General features: G+C 45.4%; 1 protein-coding gene across 3 annotated transcripts in view; it reads right to left on the reverse strand.

Moving 5' to 3' along the window:
* The window catches only part of ACO2 (aconitase 2), a 55,974-nt gene that overhangs the window by 32,602 nt on the left and 5,279 nt on the right, over positions 1 to 18,093 (reverse strand). Inside the window, exon 1 of one of the 3 annotated variants that reach the window (XM_049115802.1) lies at positions 8,971 to 9,102. The exons of the other annotated variants lie outside the window; for them this stretch is intronic. Coding sequence (XP_048971759.1) covers positions 8,971 to 9,087 — 117 coding nt within the window. The 5' untranslated portion in view covers positions 9,088 to 9,102. Of the gene's footprint in view, positions 1 to 8,970; positions 9,103 to 18,093 lie in introns of those variants that run through there. 3 annotated transcript variants of the gene reach the window in all.

The following is an 18,093-nucleotide window of genomic DNA, read 5'->3' on the forward strand; positions in this document are numbered from 1 at the left end:
GAAAAAAGACCAAAAGGAAATGCACTAACATCATAAAAAATGTTTGGGTTAAGTGGGAAATTTTTCTTATATTTTTTTATTTTTCTTTTCCTATAATTCTCCAAATTTGTATTAAGGTGATGTGTAGCTAAAAAGATAGCAAGCTGTTTTCAGCTGGCGTAGAGGGAGCTGAAATCCCCTAGTGTCACTGTATTTTTGTCCTTGAACTCTAATTTTGCAATCCAACATTCCGATGAGGGCACCACGCTCAGACAGCCAAAGAGCCATGGTGTGCCTGCCCCATGGGCTACTTCCTCATGTGTGGATCAAACAGAGAGCCCCCCACGTGACAAGAAGGAACATTCGGGGCATGGGAGTCCAGAGATCTGGCCTCCTAGCTAGGCCACTAGGTACCCTTGCAGTAATCTCACTTTTCTGTGTCTCCCTTTCCCCATCTATGAAATGGGAGAAGTGGATCATTCCAGCTGCATCAAAGCCACCTGAGAGGTTTCAGCTTCTAGGCCCTACCACGCCCAGACCTCTCCATCAGAATCACCTGGGGTAGAGCCTAAGCCTCGGTAAAGACTACCAAGTCACTCTGATATTGCCATGTCTGGCAACCACTGACTAGATGTTCTCCAAAGTTCTTTCCAGCTCAGAGATTCTATAAATATTCCTCCCCAGCAAGCAGGTTCTCAGATAAACCCGTGTATTCCCCAAAGGCCCAGAGGAAAATGTAGCAATGTCAGAATAGATTTATCTGTACCAGGGAAGAAAACCTCCAGAGCTCAGGCTTTTCCGAATTAGCCATAGCCTTCGCCTTCATTTACACATGGGTGAGGATGCAACACTATGTATGTATGCGCACATAAAACGCAACCCAGGATGGTGTCACAGAAAGCGAAACAGATTCAGAACGGTACATGCTTATTATTGGCCGCCTCGACTGACCAAACTGCTTACTCTTTCTATTTTAAAATATTAATAAGGAAGAATAACCTCTGTCTAGACTACCTCATTTAACAAACAACAAATACCTTCCTAGGTGCCAAACACTGTTACCACATGGTTCCCACCCCTTCCAAGTTAAGGCCCATGAATAAAATACCTTATTTTTTGGACATTACAGCTAGGTAAACAGATCAGCGAGCCGCTGGGAGGCAATGGTGGGGGTGGGGAGGTGGGGGGGAGGTCAGGATCTCCGCACACCTATGTCCCATGTGGTACAGCGTGCCTGAGGAAAGCTTAGCTATACCCACTAAATTCCACCACCACCACGCTGTCCCTACGGGCAGGATCACAATCTGGTAGGATAAGGCAGACATGAAAACAAAAAGGGTGGTAGTATTAAAGTTGCTACTGAAGACATGAGGTCTATCTACTGTGGCTAGTGCATATAAATCACAACATAGGGGCTCTTTGTGTCTTCCTTTTTTCCTTTAGCATTATAGATTATCTTTTCTTGAAGGCAAAAATCTCACTCCATTCATTTCATGATCCAATGACAGGTCAGGATAGGGCAATTTGAACAACACCTGAGAGAACTCACAATTTAGAGAGTTACAAATGTCAGGGCCAAATAGCCCTAAGAAATGACTGGTTCACGATCACCCTGGACCTTTGCTGAGCATCATCAGGCTCTCTACCATGGTTCTGTTCAGTCTGTGGTGCCAGAGGCACCCAGGCCTCAGCCACCTGCTTGGTGCCTCTCTGCGCACAGCTATCCACCAAGAAAATTGGAAAAATAAAGACAACATAAGCAAATTTTTTTAAAAAGTCAAATTTATTAAATTTAAAACATGTCTTTTGTTTTGAATCTTGCCTTCCTATACCTTTCATGTTAAAAAAGGCCCTTTAAGTAATGATCTAATAGTGGAAAATGGTTTGTTTGGCACACAGTGGGGGAGGTGTTGTTTTGGTTTCCTTGATGAGATTTAACACCTGCAAACTCATGTTGATCCCCTCAATTGTGTGCACATTCTGGGCTGTCATGCAACTTCTCCAGAACACAACTGTTTGGGGGGTTTCGGGGGGCAGGTACAATCACTGGAGAAGATACGAGGAAGAAAAAGCTAAGATTTTAATTTTACCCTCAGGATCACAGTAGCATCCAGAAATATGAGAACTGATGAGCACAGCTGACTGGGGAAAACCATCTCTCTTCACTGTCCCTTTTCCCTCCTACCACCAAACCTTATTCACTCATATTTATTCATTCATCTGTCCATCAAATAGTTACTGAGTGACTGTGGGTGCCAGGCCCTCTTCTAGGCACTGAGGATACAGCAATGAACAAAACAATCTTCTTGGACCTGACATTCCCCAGCCTTTGAGAAAGTCAGATGGAGACAGAGACAGAGAAAAAAGTAAAACCTCTGTCAGATGTTGGTAAGCATCATGAAAGAGGATGAAGCATGAGTGATGGGAAAAAGAGCCAGGGCAGTGTGGGGAGGTGCAATTTAAAATAGGATAGTTGGGAAAGGCTTCTATGAGAAGGTGACATTGAACAATGACCTGACAAAAGGTACAAGCCAACCTACAGAATGAAGGAAAAGCATCTCCTACAGAAAACCCAAGGGTCCTCTAAAGTGAGGTGGTAACTTTTGTTTTCAAAGAACAGCAAAGGGGTATTTCTACACCCACATTGATAACAGCATTGTTATGATAACAGTCAAAAAGTGGCAGCAACCCAAGTATCTATTGATGGATGAATGGATAAAGTGTGATGCATACATATAATGGAATATTCCTTGAAAAGAAATTTTGGAGCACCTGGTTGGCTCAGCCAATGGATTGAATAAATAAAAGATTTTAAGTAATCTCTCCACCCAACTCAACATAGGGCTCGAACTCACAACCCTGAGAACAAGAGTTGCATGCTCCACTGAGTCAGCCAGGCGTCCTTGAAAAGAGTTTTAAAAGTCTGAAAAATCCTGACACATGCTACAACGTGGGTGAACCTTGAAGGCATTATGCTAAGTGGAATAAGCCAGTCACAAAAGTACAAATACTTTATGAATTCCAGTTACATGTGGTACCTGGAATAAACAAATGGATAGAAAGTAGATGGTAGTTGCCAGTGCCTGGGGGAAGAGGGAAATAGGGAGTTAGTGTCTAAATGGGGACAGAGTTTCAGTACAGGACAATGAAAAAAAAGCTCTGGAGATGGTAAGTGGTGATGGCTGCCCAACCATGCTAAGGTACTTGATGCCACTGAACTATATACTTAAAATGGTTAAAATGGTAATTTTAAAATTAAAAAACAAAACAAAACAAACAGCAAAGAAGCCAGCATGGCCAAAGCAGAATAAACAAGGGGGAATGTTGGTAAGAGATAAGAACAAGGATTCAGGGATCCCTGGGTGGCGCAGCGGGGGATCCCCGGGTGGCACAGCGGTTTAGCGCCTGCTTTTGGCCCAGGGCGCGATCCTGGAGACCCGGGATCGAATCCCACGTCGGGCTCCCGGTGCATGGAGCCTGCTTCTCCCTCTGCCTATGTCTCTGCCTCTCTCTCTCTCTCTCTGTGTGACTATCATAAATAAATAAAAATTTAAAAAAACTTAAAGAAAAAAGAACAAGGATTCAAATTGTATAGGATCTTGCAGAATTGACTAAAGATTCTGACTTTACTCTGAGCGAAAAGCTAATGAAGAATTCTGAACAGGAATCAATGCTCCAACTTCTTCCCAAGGATCCTTCTGGCTGCTCCATGTAGAACAGAAGGCAGCAGGGGGACCAGGTTGCAGGCTAGTGTAACAGCCCCGTGAAAGATGATGGTGACATGGACCAGAGTTAGAGTGGTGGAGGCAGTGAGAAGGGGCTAGAGTCTGGATATATGCCGAAGGCAGTAACAGTTAAGATTTGCTGAGAGAGGGGATCCCTAGACGGCTCAGCGGTTTAGCGCCTGCCTTGGCCCAGGGTACAGTCCTGGAGTCCCAGGATTGAGTCCTGCACCAGGCTCCCGGCATGGAGCCTACTTCTCCCTCTGCCTGTGTCTCTGCCTCTATGTCTACCATGAATAAATACATAAAAATCTTAAAAAAAAAAAAAAAGATCTGCTGAGAGATTGGCCAAGGGATGTGAGAGAAGAGTCAAGAATGACACTGGGGGGATGCTTGGGTGGCTCGGTGGTTGAGTGTCAGCCTTTGGCTCAGGACGTGATTCCGGAGTGCTGGGATCGGGTTCCGCATCAAGCTTCCTACATGGAACCTGCTTCTCCCTCTGCCTATGTCTCTGCCTCTCTGTGTCTCTCATGAATAAATAAATAAAATCTTTAAATAAAAAAAAAAATAGAAGGACACTGGAGTTTGGGCCTGAGTAACTGGAAGAATGGAGTTGCTACATGCTGAAATGGGGAAGGCAAGTGAAGAACAGACTTGAAGGGGAGAGCAGGAGTTTGCTTCTGGAGAGGACACTTGGGTAGAGATGTCAACTAAACAGTGGGATTCTGGGGCAGCCCCGGTGGCGCAGCGGTTTAGCGCCGCCTGCAGCCCAGGGCGTGATCCTGGCGACCCTGGATCGAGTCCCACATCGGGCTCCCTGCATGATGCCTGCTTCTGCCTCTGCCTGTGTCTCTGCACCTCTCTCTCTGTCTCTATGAATAAATAAAACCTTAAAAAAAAAAAAAAACAAAAAAACAGTGGGATTCTTATCCTAGGCCCCACTCCTTTAGAACTCTAAGTATTTTAAGATTTTATTAATTTGACAGAAAGAGCACATAAGCAGGGGGAGCAGCAGGCAGAGAGAGGGAGAAGCAGACTCCCCAGTGAGCAGAGAACCTGATGCAGGGCTCGATCCCAGGACCCTGAAATCATGACTTGAGCCGAAGGCAGACACTCAACTGACTGAGACACCCAGACGCCCCGAATCCTGCTAATTAAATGTTCATCCAGAATCACTGATTATCATAGAAACCCAGGTAAGCCCAGATCACCAAGTATTTTACTTCATTTGACAGATGAAGAAATGAAAGCTCGAGGTCACATACCTAGTTAACAATGGTTAGTGGGCGGCCTGGGTGGCTCAGCAGTTTAGTGCTGCCTTCAGGCCAGGGCCTGATCCTGGAGACCCAGATAGAGTCCCACATCAGGCTCCCTGCATGGAGCCTGCTTCTCCTTCTGCCTGTGTCTCTGCCTCTCTCTCTGTGTGTCTCTCATTAATAAATAAATATTTTTTTAAAAAGTGATTAGGAAAACTGAATCAGCTCAATTCTCAAGTCAGCGCTATTTCTGCCATACTACTTCCCTAATTTAAACTAAAGTGTTACTGATTCCTTCAACAAATACTTACCAAGTCCAAGAATTTATACTGTGGTGCCTAAATTAATGAGATAAGCAAGATAGGCACTTCCCTGCCCATGCTGACTTTATAATTTAAGGAAGAAATGGATACAAAGTAATCATTTGAAGGATCATATAAGGGGGATCCCTGGGTGGCACAGCGGTTTGGCGCTTGCCTTTGGCCCAGGGCTCAATCCTAGAGACCCGGGATCGAATCCCATGTCGGGCCCCCGGTGCATGGAGCCTGCTTCTCCCTCTGCCTATGTCTCTGCCTCTCTCTCTCTCACTGTGTGCCTATCATAAATAAATAAAATTTAAAAAAAAAATGAAGGACCATATAAGCAGCTACATGAGGGAAAAGTACTATGAAAGGAAAGCTAATCAGTTATAATAGTAGAAAGCAAGAGAACTTATTAAACTAGACTAGGAGAAGGGCTTCTCCAAGAAAGTAATATTTAGTCTAAGAACTGAAACATGGGCAGCCCAGCCCCGGTGGCGCAGGGCTTTGGCGCCGCCTGCAGCCTGGGGTGTGATCCTAGAGACCCGGGATTGAGTCCCACATCGGGCTCCCTGCATGGAGCCTGCTTCTCCCTCTGCCTGAGTCTCTGCCTCTCTCTCTCTGTCTATGAATAAATAAATAAAATCTTAAAAACAAAAAAAATAAGGGCAGCCCAGGTTCAGTGGTTTAGTGCCGCCTTTGGCCCAGGGCATGATCCTGGGGTCCTAGGATCAAGTCCCACATCGGGCTCCCCTGCTTCTCCCTCTGCCTGTGTCTCTGCCTCTCTTTCTCTGTCTCTCATGAATAAATAAATAAAATCTTTAAAAATAAATAAAATAAAAATAAAATAAAATAAAATAAAGAACTGAAACATTATAGGAGTTAGCCAGGCAAATCAAATGGCGTTTAGCGGAAGGAATCCAAGGAAACCTGCAGGCACAGATCAGCATGTGCAAAGGCAGGAAAACCACCTGTAACTGAAAACAGAGAAGCCAGCTTGGCTGGAACAAAGTGAGCCAAGTGCAGCAGGAATGGCAGAAAATAAGGCTAAGAGGTAAAAAGGAGCCAGGTATCATGAGGGACCTTATAGGAAGAAAAAAGTACCCTAGGAGAAAAGTACCCTAGCAACATGGGACAACAGCTCCTCTGAGTCTTGCCAGAACACCTTGTGATCCTCCTGAACACTAGATGGGAGGCCTCTAGAGGAGCTGCTGTGAGGCCATCTCCCACTTGCTTCCTTATCTCCTCTGGGAAGCTGTCATGAGACAGTTTCTCCTGTCTCCCAGAATCTGATGAGGTATGAAGCTTTCTGCTCCACATCTTGCAGACCTGAGCTGCAGAATGTAAACCCGCTGAGTTGAAACAGCACACCCACAACTTGTGTGCAGTCATCAGCATCTTTTGCTTTAATGTTGTCCATTTTGGTGTGTGGGACCAGGACCCAGGGAGCTGGCACCTTCAGCTTGTTCTTCTTGTCTGTGTCAGTCATGAACTATCTGTATATGAGTGCCTCATTGTACCTTTACTGATCCAAGGCCTTGACCATGTCTTGTAAGTGTGTGTGACATTTATGGTAGGACATGTTAAATGTTTAACTTGATCCTAAAAGCAGTGGGAAGCCACAGAAGGTTTAAGCAGGATTGTGACTGGACCATATTTGCATGAAAAAAAAAATTAAAAAAAATCACTATGGCTGCTAAGTAGATAATGCATTCAACAGGGGCAAAGGGAGAATAGGTTGATGGTGGCTTATCGTGTAACTTCTTTCCTAGGAAGGAGGTCTGTATGCATTTTAACACTGTAACACCAATTATGTGCCAAACAATAGGAAATAGATACCAAGAAGAGAAAGTCCCTAAGTTAATATACTTAGTCTGACCAAGATCAGCATGTAAATGCAACCAACTGTCACCTATGCCAAAAAGGAAGCACATACCAGAGGCAAGCGTGCTACAGAGGGAGCAATAATGAACTCCACTTGGGATGCTAGGACAGGGTTTCACAGAGCAGGGCTGTGGGGAGAATAACAGGAGTCTACAAGGCACTCAAAAAGGACAGACAGTATGTAAAAAGATACAGAATGATCAAGTCAAGCGTGTAAAAGCTATTAAGCACTCAGAATGGGAAGATATAACAGACAAAGCGGGAAATGGTGGAAGGTCAGGCTGGGTGTGGTTCACTATCCTATAACTTGAATTATAACCCGTGGTTTATAAGCACACAGTGAAAAGAACTTAGCTCTAGCTCCAAAGGCCAGTTCTACCATTTACTAGCTGTGTGATCTCAAGCAGGCTTCACCTTGAACCCAGTTTCCTCATTTGGAAAAAAAGGAATAATAGCTGGAGTATTATGGAAGCTAAGAAAGGGTATGAATGGGTTCCCCCCTCAAATAGCAATTATTACGTAAAATGCTACAAGTAGATTTTTAAAAAATTTACGAGAGTTTTTCCAGCCATTTTAAAGAGTAGGCCACATTTCATGAAGAAAATTTACAGGGGATCCCTGGGTGGCGCAGCGGTTTGGCGCCTGCCTTTGGCCCAGGGCGCGATCCTGGAGACCCGGGATCGAATCCCACATCGGGCTCCTGGTGCATGGAGCCTGCTTCTCCCTCTGCCTGTGTCTCTGCCTCTCTCTCTCTAACTATCATAAATAAATAAAAATTAAAAAATATTAAAAAAAAAAAAAAGAAAATTTACAAAACACATAAAATACAATTTTACAGACTCCTTGAAGCTCATCCTGGGGATATCTACCACTACCACTTTCCCTCCCACCAGACTTCCTGGCCAACGCCAGGTACCCAGTGTATTTAATACACAGTGACTCCAAGAGAGGCAGGAAACACTCATTCCATGCCAAATCTACCTCTCCTCACAGTCCCTGGCACCACAGTACCCACACCTATAACCCACAATGAACAGGTGTCATGGCTGGGGTTTCTAAGCAAAGACCTTTATTAGTAATATTTAATACTTCCCACTGAGTGCCAAACTCTAAGTACTTTAGTTGGATGAAGAGCCCTCTTGTAAAATATGAGCTCCATTTAACAGATGAGGAAATTGAGGCTGCAGAAGGGTGGCAACTTGCCGGAGGTCTCACAGGGAGTGAACAGCACCAGCATTCAAGCACAACTTGAGCTCTAAAGCTCAAACACTCAACCCTTCTGAGTATCTCCTGGCAATTCTAAGTATTGATCTAGACACAAATGAATTAAAGAAGCCAAACAAAATCAAAGTGGAATAACTGCCAAACTTAATAGCAGCTCTCCCCTGTAGGGTGAAATTATGGAAATATTTGAACATTTTGGGATGCCTGGGTGGCTCAGTGGTTGAGGCCTACCTTCGGCCTAGGGCGTGATCCTGGAGTCCCAGGATCGAGTCCCACATCGGGCTCCCTCATGGAGCCTGCTTCTCTCTCTCTGCCTATGTCTCTGCCTCTGTATGTGTCTCTCATGAATAAATAAAATCTTAAAAAAATTTTTTTTAACTTTTAAATGTACGTTAGTGTGGACCTATAATACTGTCCATATACATTAGCTTTAGGATGAGAAAAATCTTTTTAAAGAAATAGAAATCATTTTTCTAAGCACCACACTGTTTCCTACAACTGGCAGTCCACTTTGGATTGTTAAAAAGCAGAAGAATGAAGGCAAATTTTTTTTTTTTTAAAGAACATGACGGGGATCCCTGGGTGGCTCAGTGGTTTGGCACCTACCTTTGGCCCAGGGCGCGATCTTGGAATCCCAGGATCGAGTCCCACATCGGGCTCCTGGCATGGAGCCTGCTTCTCCCTCCTCCTGTGTCTCTGCCTCTCTCTCTCTATGTCTATCATGAATAAATAAATAAATCTTAAAAAAAAAAAAAAAAAGAAGAAGAACATGACCGCTTTCTTCCACCTTCATTATACAAAAGTAATTGGCAAAACTCTCAAAGATTTACAACATAAAGCACTGGTAAGGATTTGGAGGAAACAATAACCTTGAATTTCACTATTAAAGAACACCAGTAAAGTCTTCTTGGTGGGAAGTGGCCAACAGCTGCTAAAACTCAGTACACTTGTGACTGAGCAAGTTGGAACTTTCCCCATATACCATGCATACACACAAGGAGGAGCTACGAGAATGCTCAATGCACCATTAAACAAAATATTTAAAAAACTAAAAACAACCTATGGGGCCTGGCTGGCTCAGTTGGTGGAGCATGTGACTCCTGATCGCAGGACAGTTGAGTTGGAGCCCCACATTGGGTGGAGGATTACTTCAAAATAAAATCTTTAAAAAATTAGAAACATGTTTTTTTAAGTTACATTTTATCCATTTTGTGGAACACTATAAACACTTCAGGAAAAACTCTTGAGGGCAGCCAGGGTGGCTGAGTGGCTCAGTGGTTTAGCGCCACCTTCAATCCTGGGTGTGATCCTGGAGACCCGGGATCAAGTCCCACATCGGGTTCCCTGCGTGGAGCCTGCTTCTCCTGCCTGTGTCTCTGCCTGTCTCTCTCTCATGAATAAATAAATAAAATCTTAAAACAAACAAACCTCTCTTGAGATTCGCTATTAAGTTACAGATAAAACACACAACCTACTGCTTTAACACTGTCTGCACTACATGTTCACAGAAATGGATCTAAGAGGACATAGCTTGATCTGCTGTTACTTCTGGAGGTAAATTTAAGAAAGGTCTGGTAGAGGGGCACCTGGGGGCTCAGTGGTTGAGCGTCTGCCTTTGGCTCAGGTCATGATCCTGGGGTCCTGAGATCAAGTCCCACATCAGGTTTCCCAAGGGAGCCTGCTTCTCCCTCTGCCTCTCATGAATAAAATCTTTAAAAAAAAAAAAAAAAAAAAAAAGTGTGGTAGAAAAGAAAGATTTTAGCTTTTTTTAAGATTTTATCTGAGAGAGAGAACGAGAATGCACAAAGAGGGGGAGCTGCAGAAGGAGAAGCAGCAGGCTTCCCACAGAGCAGGGATTCCAATGCAGGGCTCAATTAGAGATGACCTGAGCAGAAGGCAAACACCTAATCATTTGAGCCACCTAGGCTCCCCAGATTTTAGCTTTATCAAGAGCCTGACTGGCTCAGTTGGTGGAACATGCAACTCTTGATCTCTGGGTTCTGAGTTCGAGCCCCACATTGGGTGTGGAGATTACTTAAAAAAGTGTTCAAGGGGGGGATCCCTGGGTGGCTCAGTGGTTCAGCGCCTGCCTTTGGCCCAGGGCATAGTCCTGGTGTCCCGGGATCGAGTCCCGCGTCAGGCTCCCGGCATGGAGCCTGCTTCTCCCTCTGCCTGTGTCTCTACCTCTCTCTCTCTATGTCTATCATGAATAAATAAATAAAATCTTTAAAAAAAACTGTTCAAATACTTATAAGAATGTCTTGTTACTTTTATGATTATAAATACATGTATTATTGTGTTTTTATTTTTTTTTATTTTTATTTATTTATGATAGTCATAGAGACAGAGAGAGAAGCAGAGACACAGGCAGAGGGAAAAGCAGGCATCATACAAAGAGCCCGACGTGGGACTCGATCCCAGGTCTCCAGGATCATGCCCTGGGCTGCAGGCGGCGCTAAACCGCTGCGCCACCGGGGCTGCCCTTGTACATGTTTTTAATCTGGATTATAAAAATTTAAAAACACTGGAAGGAAATACACCAGAATATTAACAGTAGTTATCTCTAGGTAAAGGTGGGGTATTACAGATAATTATAGGTAACTTTTATGATATGCTCTCTATACCTCTGTATTTTCCAAGTTTCCTATAATGGGCAAATTACTTTCATAAACAAGAAAAAGAGTTAAGAAATTAACCTTAAAAACAGACATTACTGAGTCCTATAATACGCTAACCACTGTGGTTGAGGAAAAATAGTCTGGATCAATATTATTTAAAGAAGGATGGTGATTTGTGGGCATATTAAAAAAAAAAAAAAAAAAACCTACTAGGGGGATCCCTGGGTGGCTCAGCAGTTTAGCGCCTGCCTTCGGCCAGGGACATGATCCTGGGGTCCCAGGATTGAGTCCCACATCGGGCTTCCTGTATGGAGCGTGCTTCTCCCTCTGCCTGTGTCTCTGCCTCTCTGTGTATCTCTCTCATGAATAAATAAATAAATAAAATCTTTAAAAAATACTAACCTATTAGAAATAAATAAATAAATAAATAAATAAATAACCAACCAACCAACCTACTAGGATGTTTTTGTTTCCTAAATCCAAAAGCAAAATATACTTCACACTCAGTTCAACCTGGCCCTGGGACCCAGAAACATCCCTGAGATCCCTTGTAAGGCCTACCAACCCAGATGTTGCAACAACTAGGAAACATGAAAATTGTTTCCCATGCCTGAGCCCAAGTCTCAGGTCTTCTGAAATTCTCACAGGTACACACCAGGCCCTTATCTACACGGGGTACTTTCACTAAGCCCTCATCCTCCACTTCCTCTGGAACAAAGGAACCTAGAGCAGGACTGAGCAGAAACCTCTCTTCGGCACCCTCCCTAAGCTCCTCATTCAACAGGATGGGGCCAGGAAGCTCAGTTCCTTCCAGAAAGCCTATTTTACTCCTGGACAGTTCTAATACTTTCCAACCACAACAAATGCTTCTTATACTGAACTGAAACATGCCTCAGTCACATCAGAACACAGATTCCAGCACTGGAGACTGCCTCCAACAAGCTGTGTAACCTCCTGCAGCTGTATTTAGCATCTAAATATTGCCTTATCTTCCCTAAGTGGGGATAACCTTCCCAGGCCCAAGTGAGGGCTCAGAGAGACCACCTATGAGAAAGTACCCTGTCCACTGCCTGACACACGACAGGCCTCACTTCCTAGCCCTGACTGTCATTGTTGTTTTAAAGATTTTATTTTTTCATGAGAGACACAGAGAGGGAGAAGCAGGCTCCCTGTGGGAAGCCCAATGCAGGACTTGATCCCAGGACCCTGGGATCGATCACGCTCTAAGCCAAAGGCAGATGCTCAACCACTGAGCCACCCAGGCATCCCATAGCCCTGCCCTTTGGAACCAGATCAAATGAGCCTAGTCAGTTTTCCATACTTTAGCCTTTCAAATCCTTGAAAACTCTCATTGTGTCTTTAATAATCTAAGCATCCACACAGCATTTCCTCTGCTACAAAACAGCTCCCTAACTTTATACAAGGGTGGGAGTCGCCCACAGATCTGTTTTGGAGTAAATAGCTGTTAGATGTCACCCTGCTCTGTGCCAGCTACTCCATACCTTGCTGCAGCTGTACAAAGCTCAGCCGCTTTAAATGCCCTGAAGATGCAGAGGCCCAGAGACAGGAAGTGGCGTGCCCAAGGTCACACCGCTAGGAACCTATAGAACCCACATTCTTTTCTTTTCTTTTTTTTTAAAGATTTTATTTATTTATTCATGAGAGAAACAGAGAGGCAGAGACACAAGCAGAGGGAGAAGCAGGCTCCACACAGGGAGCCCAACGTGGGACTCGATCCCGGGTCTCCAAGATCACGCCCTGGGCAGAAGGCGGCGCTAAACTGCTGGGCCACCGGGGCTGCCTTAGAGCCCACATTCTACTCACTGTGCTACAGAAGGTGTCTCCTGAGCACCTAGGTGGCTCAGTGGTTGAGTGTCTGCCTTCGGCTCAGATCATGATCCTGGGGTCCTGGGATCAAGTCCCACATCAGGCTCCCCACAGAGAGCCTGCTTTGCCCTCTGCCTGTGTCTCTGCCTCTCTCTGTGTCTCTGATGAATAAATGAATAAAATCTTTAGGAGAAAAAAAAAGGGTATCTCCCAGCCTCCAACAGCCAGGAAGGCTCAGCTCTCAGTGGGGGGACAGGAGGGATGGGGGGGCTCTTAGTTCCAACCACTGAACCAAAGTGCCTTTGGTAGAGTCTGGCTCCTGGGTGTTAGTAGGGCCCCCTCCCTTACTGAATGAGATCCAAATCTCCAGGGCTTGGGAAGCCTGGGTGGCTCAGTGGTTGAGTGTCCGTCTTTGGCTCAGGGTGTGATCTTGGAGTTCTGGGATTGAGTCCCACCATCAGGCTCCCTGCACGGAGCCTGTTTCTCCCTCTGCCTATGTCTCTGCCTCTGTGTGTGTCTTTCATGAATAAATAAAATAAAATCTTAAAAAAAAAATCTCCAAGGCTCCAAGGGGTAAGGGAGGTTCCGCTGATCCTGTGTTTACTGACACAGAACAAATTCTGAAAGAGGAAACATACTCAAAATGGACCCTCACGGGGGAGCCTGGCAAGAAATGAAACAGAACAAACAAAACAAAATCATGCCAGGCAAGGTAACAATTATCTTATGTCACCTTCCCAACAAATGTGCCAAGAGGGATTACTACAGGTCAGCTTGTCCCTTGTTTAGATGAGAAAATGGGAGAACCAGGCAAATGAGAAAGTAAATACCACTAAAGCATAAGCTCCCTTAAGGCAGAAAACCTGTCTAGTCACGTTACCATGCATACTCAGCCTAGAACAATATCTGACACTCAGAAGTTCAAGAAATATTTGGTGATGAAAAGAGATAAAGGCAGAGCCATAATTTGAACACAAGCCTCTTCTTCATGCTTTCAAATTCATGCACCTGTAGCAGAGGTGCTGAGCTAGCTGCGGCAAAGCTTATGGAAAAGGGATCCACCCTGGGGCGTGTTATATGCGCACCCCTGCACCCCTCGGAACTCTGGCCTTCCCAACTGCCCTAAGTCAGACATGCTACAGACCAGCTACGTTCTGTTCCCAAAGGACAGAAGTCTCTCCTTGGGACCACTTGTATTGAGAGAACAGTCCAAATCAAAGGGACTGACATATTCTTGAGCAGGAGTCCAATCTGACCTCTTGGCCATCCTGCAAGGCATGGCACATGCCAACACTGCCTGAGAGAGCCACGTGTCAGTGAGCACCAGAACTTGGAACAAGCCAAGCAGCAGAAGTGGCTGGGCTGTCCAAACAGGCTGGGCTCCTGGAGGAGGCCTCATCTCTTGAGGCAGCTGCTTCAGCAACAAAGAATTCACCAGCCACATTCGGACCTGTCAAGTACCATTGTGGAAACACTCCAATCCATCAAGTCAAAGAGAGGGCATCCACTCTAGAGCTGGATGGATCTGGCTTACAATCTCAATCTCAGCTCCTCCACCTATGGGACCTCAGACAATATTTTTCATCTCTCTGAGCCTCAGTTTCCTGTTCTATAAAATGGGGGTAAAAGAACAGAGATTTTTTATGAGGATTACAAAGACTGTATTGCTTGTAAATGCAGAAAAAAATCTAAAATGATAAAACACAAAATTCCTATCTCTGCTTGCCCTTAGGGACTAGAATGGAAAAAAAGAGTTTTTAATGAATATACTGCATTCTTTAAGGAAAAAAACATACAAAAAGCACAGACCTCAGTCTAGATTCCTGACAGGCATTCAATAAATGTAAGTTGCTACTACTCACTCAGCTCTCCTGGGGGCCAAGTTGCTACTAACACACTGTCTGCCTGTGTGTTACAGAAAGGACTACAGGGTGCTATTTTCCATCATGCCCTCTACCCCTTTCCTAACTCACAAAAACCAGAGCAGGTCCCAAGCACCAAGGTGGCAGATCTTTGAACTGAAAAGGTCCATCTATCCTCTGGTGCTGCCCTGGCATGCCTCATATGGAGCCATCCAACCTGTGCCCAGAGGTGAGGGACAGACTACCTTCTGAGGCAGCCCCTTTCACCAGCATGATGACCTCAAGATCAGAGTAAGACCCCTGATTCCTCTGACCATGACCCTCAGCAGCCTTCAGGCTCAGAGCTGTTAGCTGTTCCCAGTAGGGAAGCCTCAGGCAGGGTTTGGCTAGATGGGTCAGACAGGAATGCCTGTCAGTCAGCACCCTCCTAAGAAGCAGCATCTTCCCACACCTCTGCTTCTTGGAACAATTCTCTCCCACCCCTGGGAGGTGATGCCTGGCACCTCTCCCAAGAATCCAAAGCTAAACAATTCTCTCCCACCAGGAGGCAATCCGCTAGTCTGGTTGCTATGCAACTGGCAGGCACAAAAGGTGGTGCAGTTCTTTTCAGAGGCTTGGGAAGGGGGCAGGCAGCTGTGTCTCTCCAAGTCGCAATCTCTAAATGGGCTCCAAGGTGGGGGTGGTGGGAGGGGAAGGCGTCCTTTAAGGAACTGCTTGAAGATTCACTCATCTGCCTACTTGTCCTTTGCTGCTGGTGTCAGTGGCAGGACTCCAGGCACACTGTGAACTGCATACAAATCCTGGGTCCTGCTCCAGCCCGCAGGGCAACAGCTCTACACTACCACGCTTAGGAAGGACGTCTTCAATGGGTAGCCTGTGAGGCTGACCCAGAGCTCAGGCAAAAATAAAGCTGCCTCTGTGGGACTCACCCTGCTAGCCTATCCCTCTCAAGTTTGGCTGGTATTTGGGGCAGGAGGCAATCAAGGCTCCAAATAAACATGCATCCCAACAAGGCAAGGAGCCAAGTGAACTGTGTCCCCTATATCCAGCCTACTCCACAGAGGGCTACTTTCTACTCTCTACCCTCCAGGGAAGTACTCTAGGGAAACAGTATGGTTGAGTGGTAAAAACCTGGGTTCTGTGATCAAACAAATCTGCATTCAAGATCCTGCCCTGCTGCATGCTAGCTGTGACCTCAGACAAGCCGTTCAGCCTCTCTGGTTCTCAAACTAATGAAACTTACTTCTTAGGGGTGCTGTGAAGCATAAAGGAGGTAGTCTTTGTAAAATAAGACCTAGTTCAGTGACTAGTATCTCTAACAGCAGCGATGGTGTGGCACACACTAAACACACCCCCACAACAGCCAAGTTCAATGGCTCAGCACACCCCTTTCCTCCCTGCTTCAGGCCAGCATGTTATAGTTATGGAGTGACTGCCTCCTCACCAGCATATAAGCCCTTCCTTCCACAGGCAGGGCCCTTGTCTTAAACCAGCTCTACAGCTCTCTCAGTGAACAAGAAGAACACCACAAATGTCCAGCAGAAGGTGAAGGAACCCAGCTACACAGCACCAAAGTATGGGAGGTTAGAGGAGCTTCTGAGACCTCTTGGGTTCCTCCTGCAACTGCCCCTAGAATTCAAGCTTCCAGTCAGAAGCTGTCTCAGTCTCTTCAGGATGAAAGCAGAAATACTCCCAGTGGGCCCAACTTCCCCCAGTACCCGACTTCGATGATGAAAATACTACAAATGTGGGGCACCTGGGTACCTCAGCATCTGACTTCAGGTCACGTCATGATCTTGGGGTCCTGGGAATCCCTGCTCAGTGGGGAGTCTGCTTCTCCCTCTGCCCCGCTCCTATATACTCTCGCTCTCAAATAAATTAACAAAATCTTAGGCGGGGGGGAATACTACTACAAATGTAATTCTAAACCTTATTCTCCCAATGTTGCCCTTCAACTTCGAAAATAAAATCAGAAAGCCAACAGATTCACTTCCGCCTCTTCTCCCAACTCTGAGAGCAGCATCCAAAAAGCTTTCCTGAACTACTACATACTCGAAGTCCATGGAGATTAGGGGAGGAACGAGAAGGTTTCTTAGAGCCAGTCTTTTTTTTTTTAACCTAAGAGCTCAGGATAAAAAGGCAATGGCGGCTGCAGCCCATCCCCAGGCCTGGGGATGGAGACTAACATTCACCAGGTGACTGGACCCTGCACCAGATTTGCTCTGGGTACTTTACACACACAGTCCTACTTAATACAACTATCCTGGGAGGCAGATGATACTAAGCCCATTTAAAGATGAAGAAACCGAGGTTGCAGAATGCTAAAGAAAGAACAGCACCTACAAGTTCTTTCGGAAACAATCTGAGGAAAAAAATCTGCCCCTATTCTTAATTTTAGAAAGGGCTTATTCTTTTATTTTTATTTTTGGGGGGCTTATTCTTTTAAAATTTAAATAAAAACCAAAATAAATACAAAATTTTTAAAAGAGCCCATCTCTACAATATCAAAAACTATTCACAAATTTTTAGTGTTTGAGAGCTTGTAGAATTTTTCAGATATTATTAGGCCTTCAAGACCTTTCTTAATGGGAAAGTGGCAATTAATCATCCTGCTTTGCAGAGGTGTAACCCGAGGGCCACAGAGGGCTGAAATCTTGCTTGAAGCCATTGATAAAGATAGGGATAGCTAAGTCGGTGCAGAGGGTCTCTCTCAGGGTCCTGATATTCTTTTGCTTTTTAAAGAATGCAAGCAACCTCCCTGTAGTCCCTCCTGTCCTGCATTCTGAGAGGCCCAGAGCCTACCACTGCCTTCAAAACCAAGTACAGGGAAAAACAAGTGTGTCAAAGAAAGCTGGAGCCAATAAAGACAGACCACTCAAGTATCAACACTCACTTGAAGTACTAACCAGATGGCCCTCTGGGAGGCATCAGGTTCCAGAAAAAGGCCACAGAAAGAACAGGGTTTGTTGCTGAAATGATGTTCATACTCAGGTGAGGGACCCTGGGAAAGGCACTTGACCCCATCCAGCTTCCTCACCTGTGAAATACAGGTACTTGTTGAGAGTTGATGTTAGGATCAAGAATTTATCAACAGGAGTGCCTGGGTGACTCAGTCGGTTAAAGTCTGCCTTTGGCTCAGGTCATGATCCCGGAATCTGGGGATGGAACCTCGAATTGGACTCCCTGCTCAGTGGGGAGTCTGCTTCTCCTTCTGCCCCTCACCCTCCTTAGGCTCTCTCTCTCCCAAATACATAAATAAAATCTTTTTTTAAAATTTATAAACAAGGGATCCCTGGGTGGCTCATCGGTTTAGCGCCTGCCTTTGGCCCAGGGCGCGATCCTGGAGTCCTGGGATCGAGTCCCACGTCGAGCTCCCCACATGGAGCCTGCTTCTCCCTCTGCCTGTGTCTCTGCGCCTCTCT

Source organism: Canis lupus, chromosome 10 (assembly GCF_003254725.2).
Source record: "Canis lupus dingo isolate Sandy chromosome 10, ASM325472v2, whole genome shotgun sequence".
NCBI classification, from domain to species: domain Eukaryota; kingdom Metazoa; phylum Chordata; class Mammalia; order Carnivora; family Canidae; genus Canis; species Canis lupus.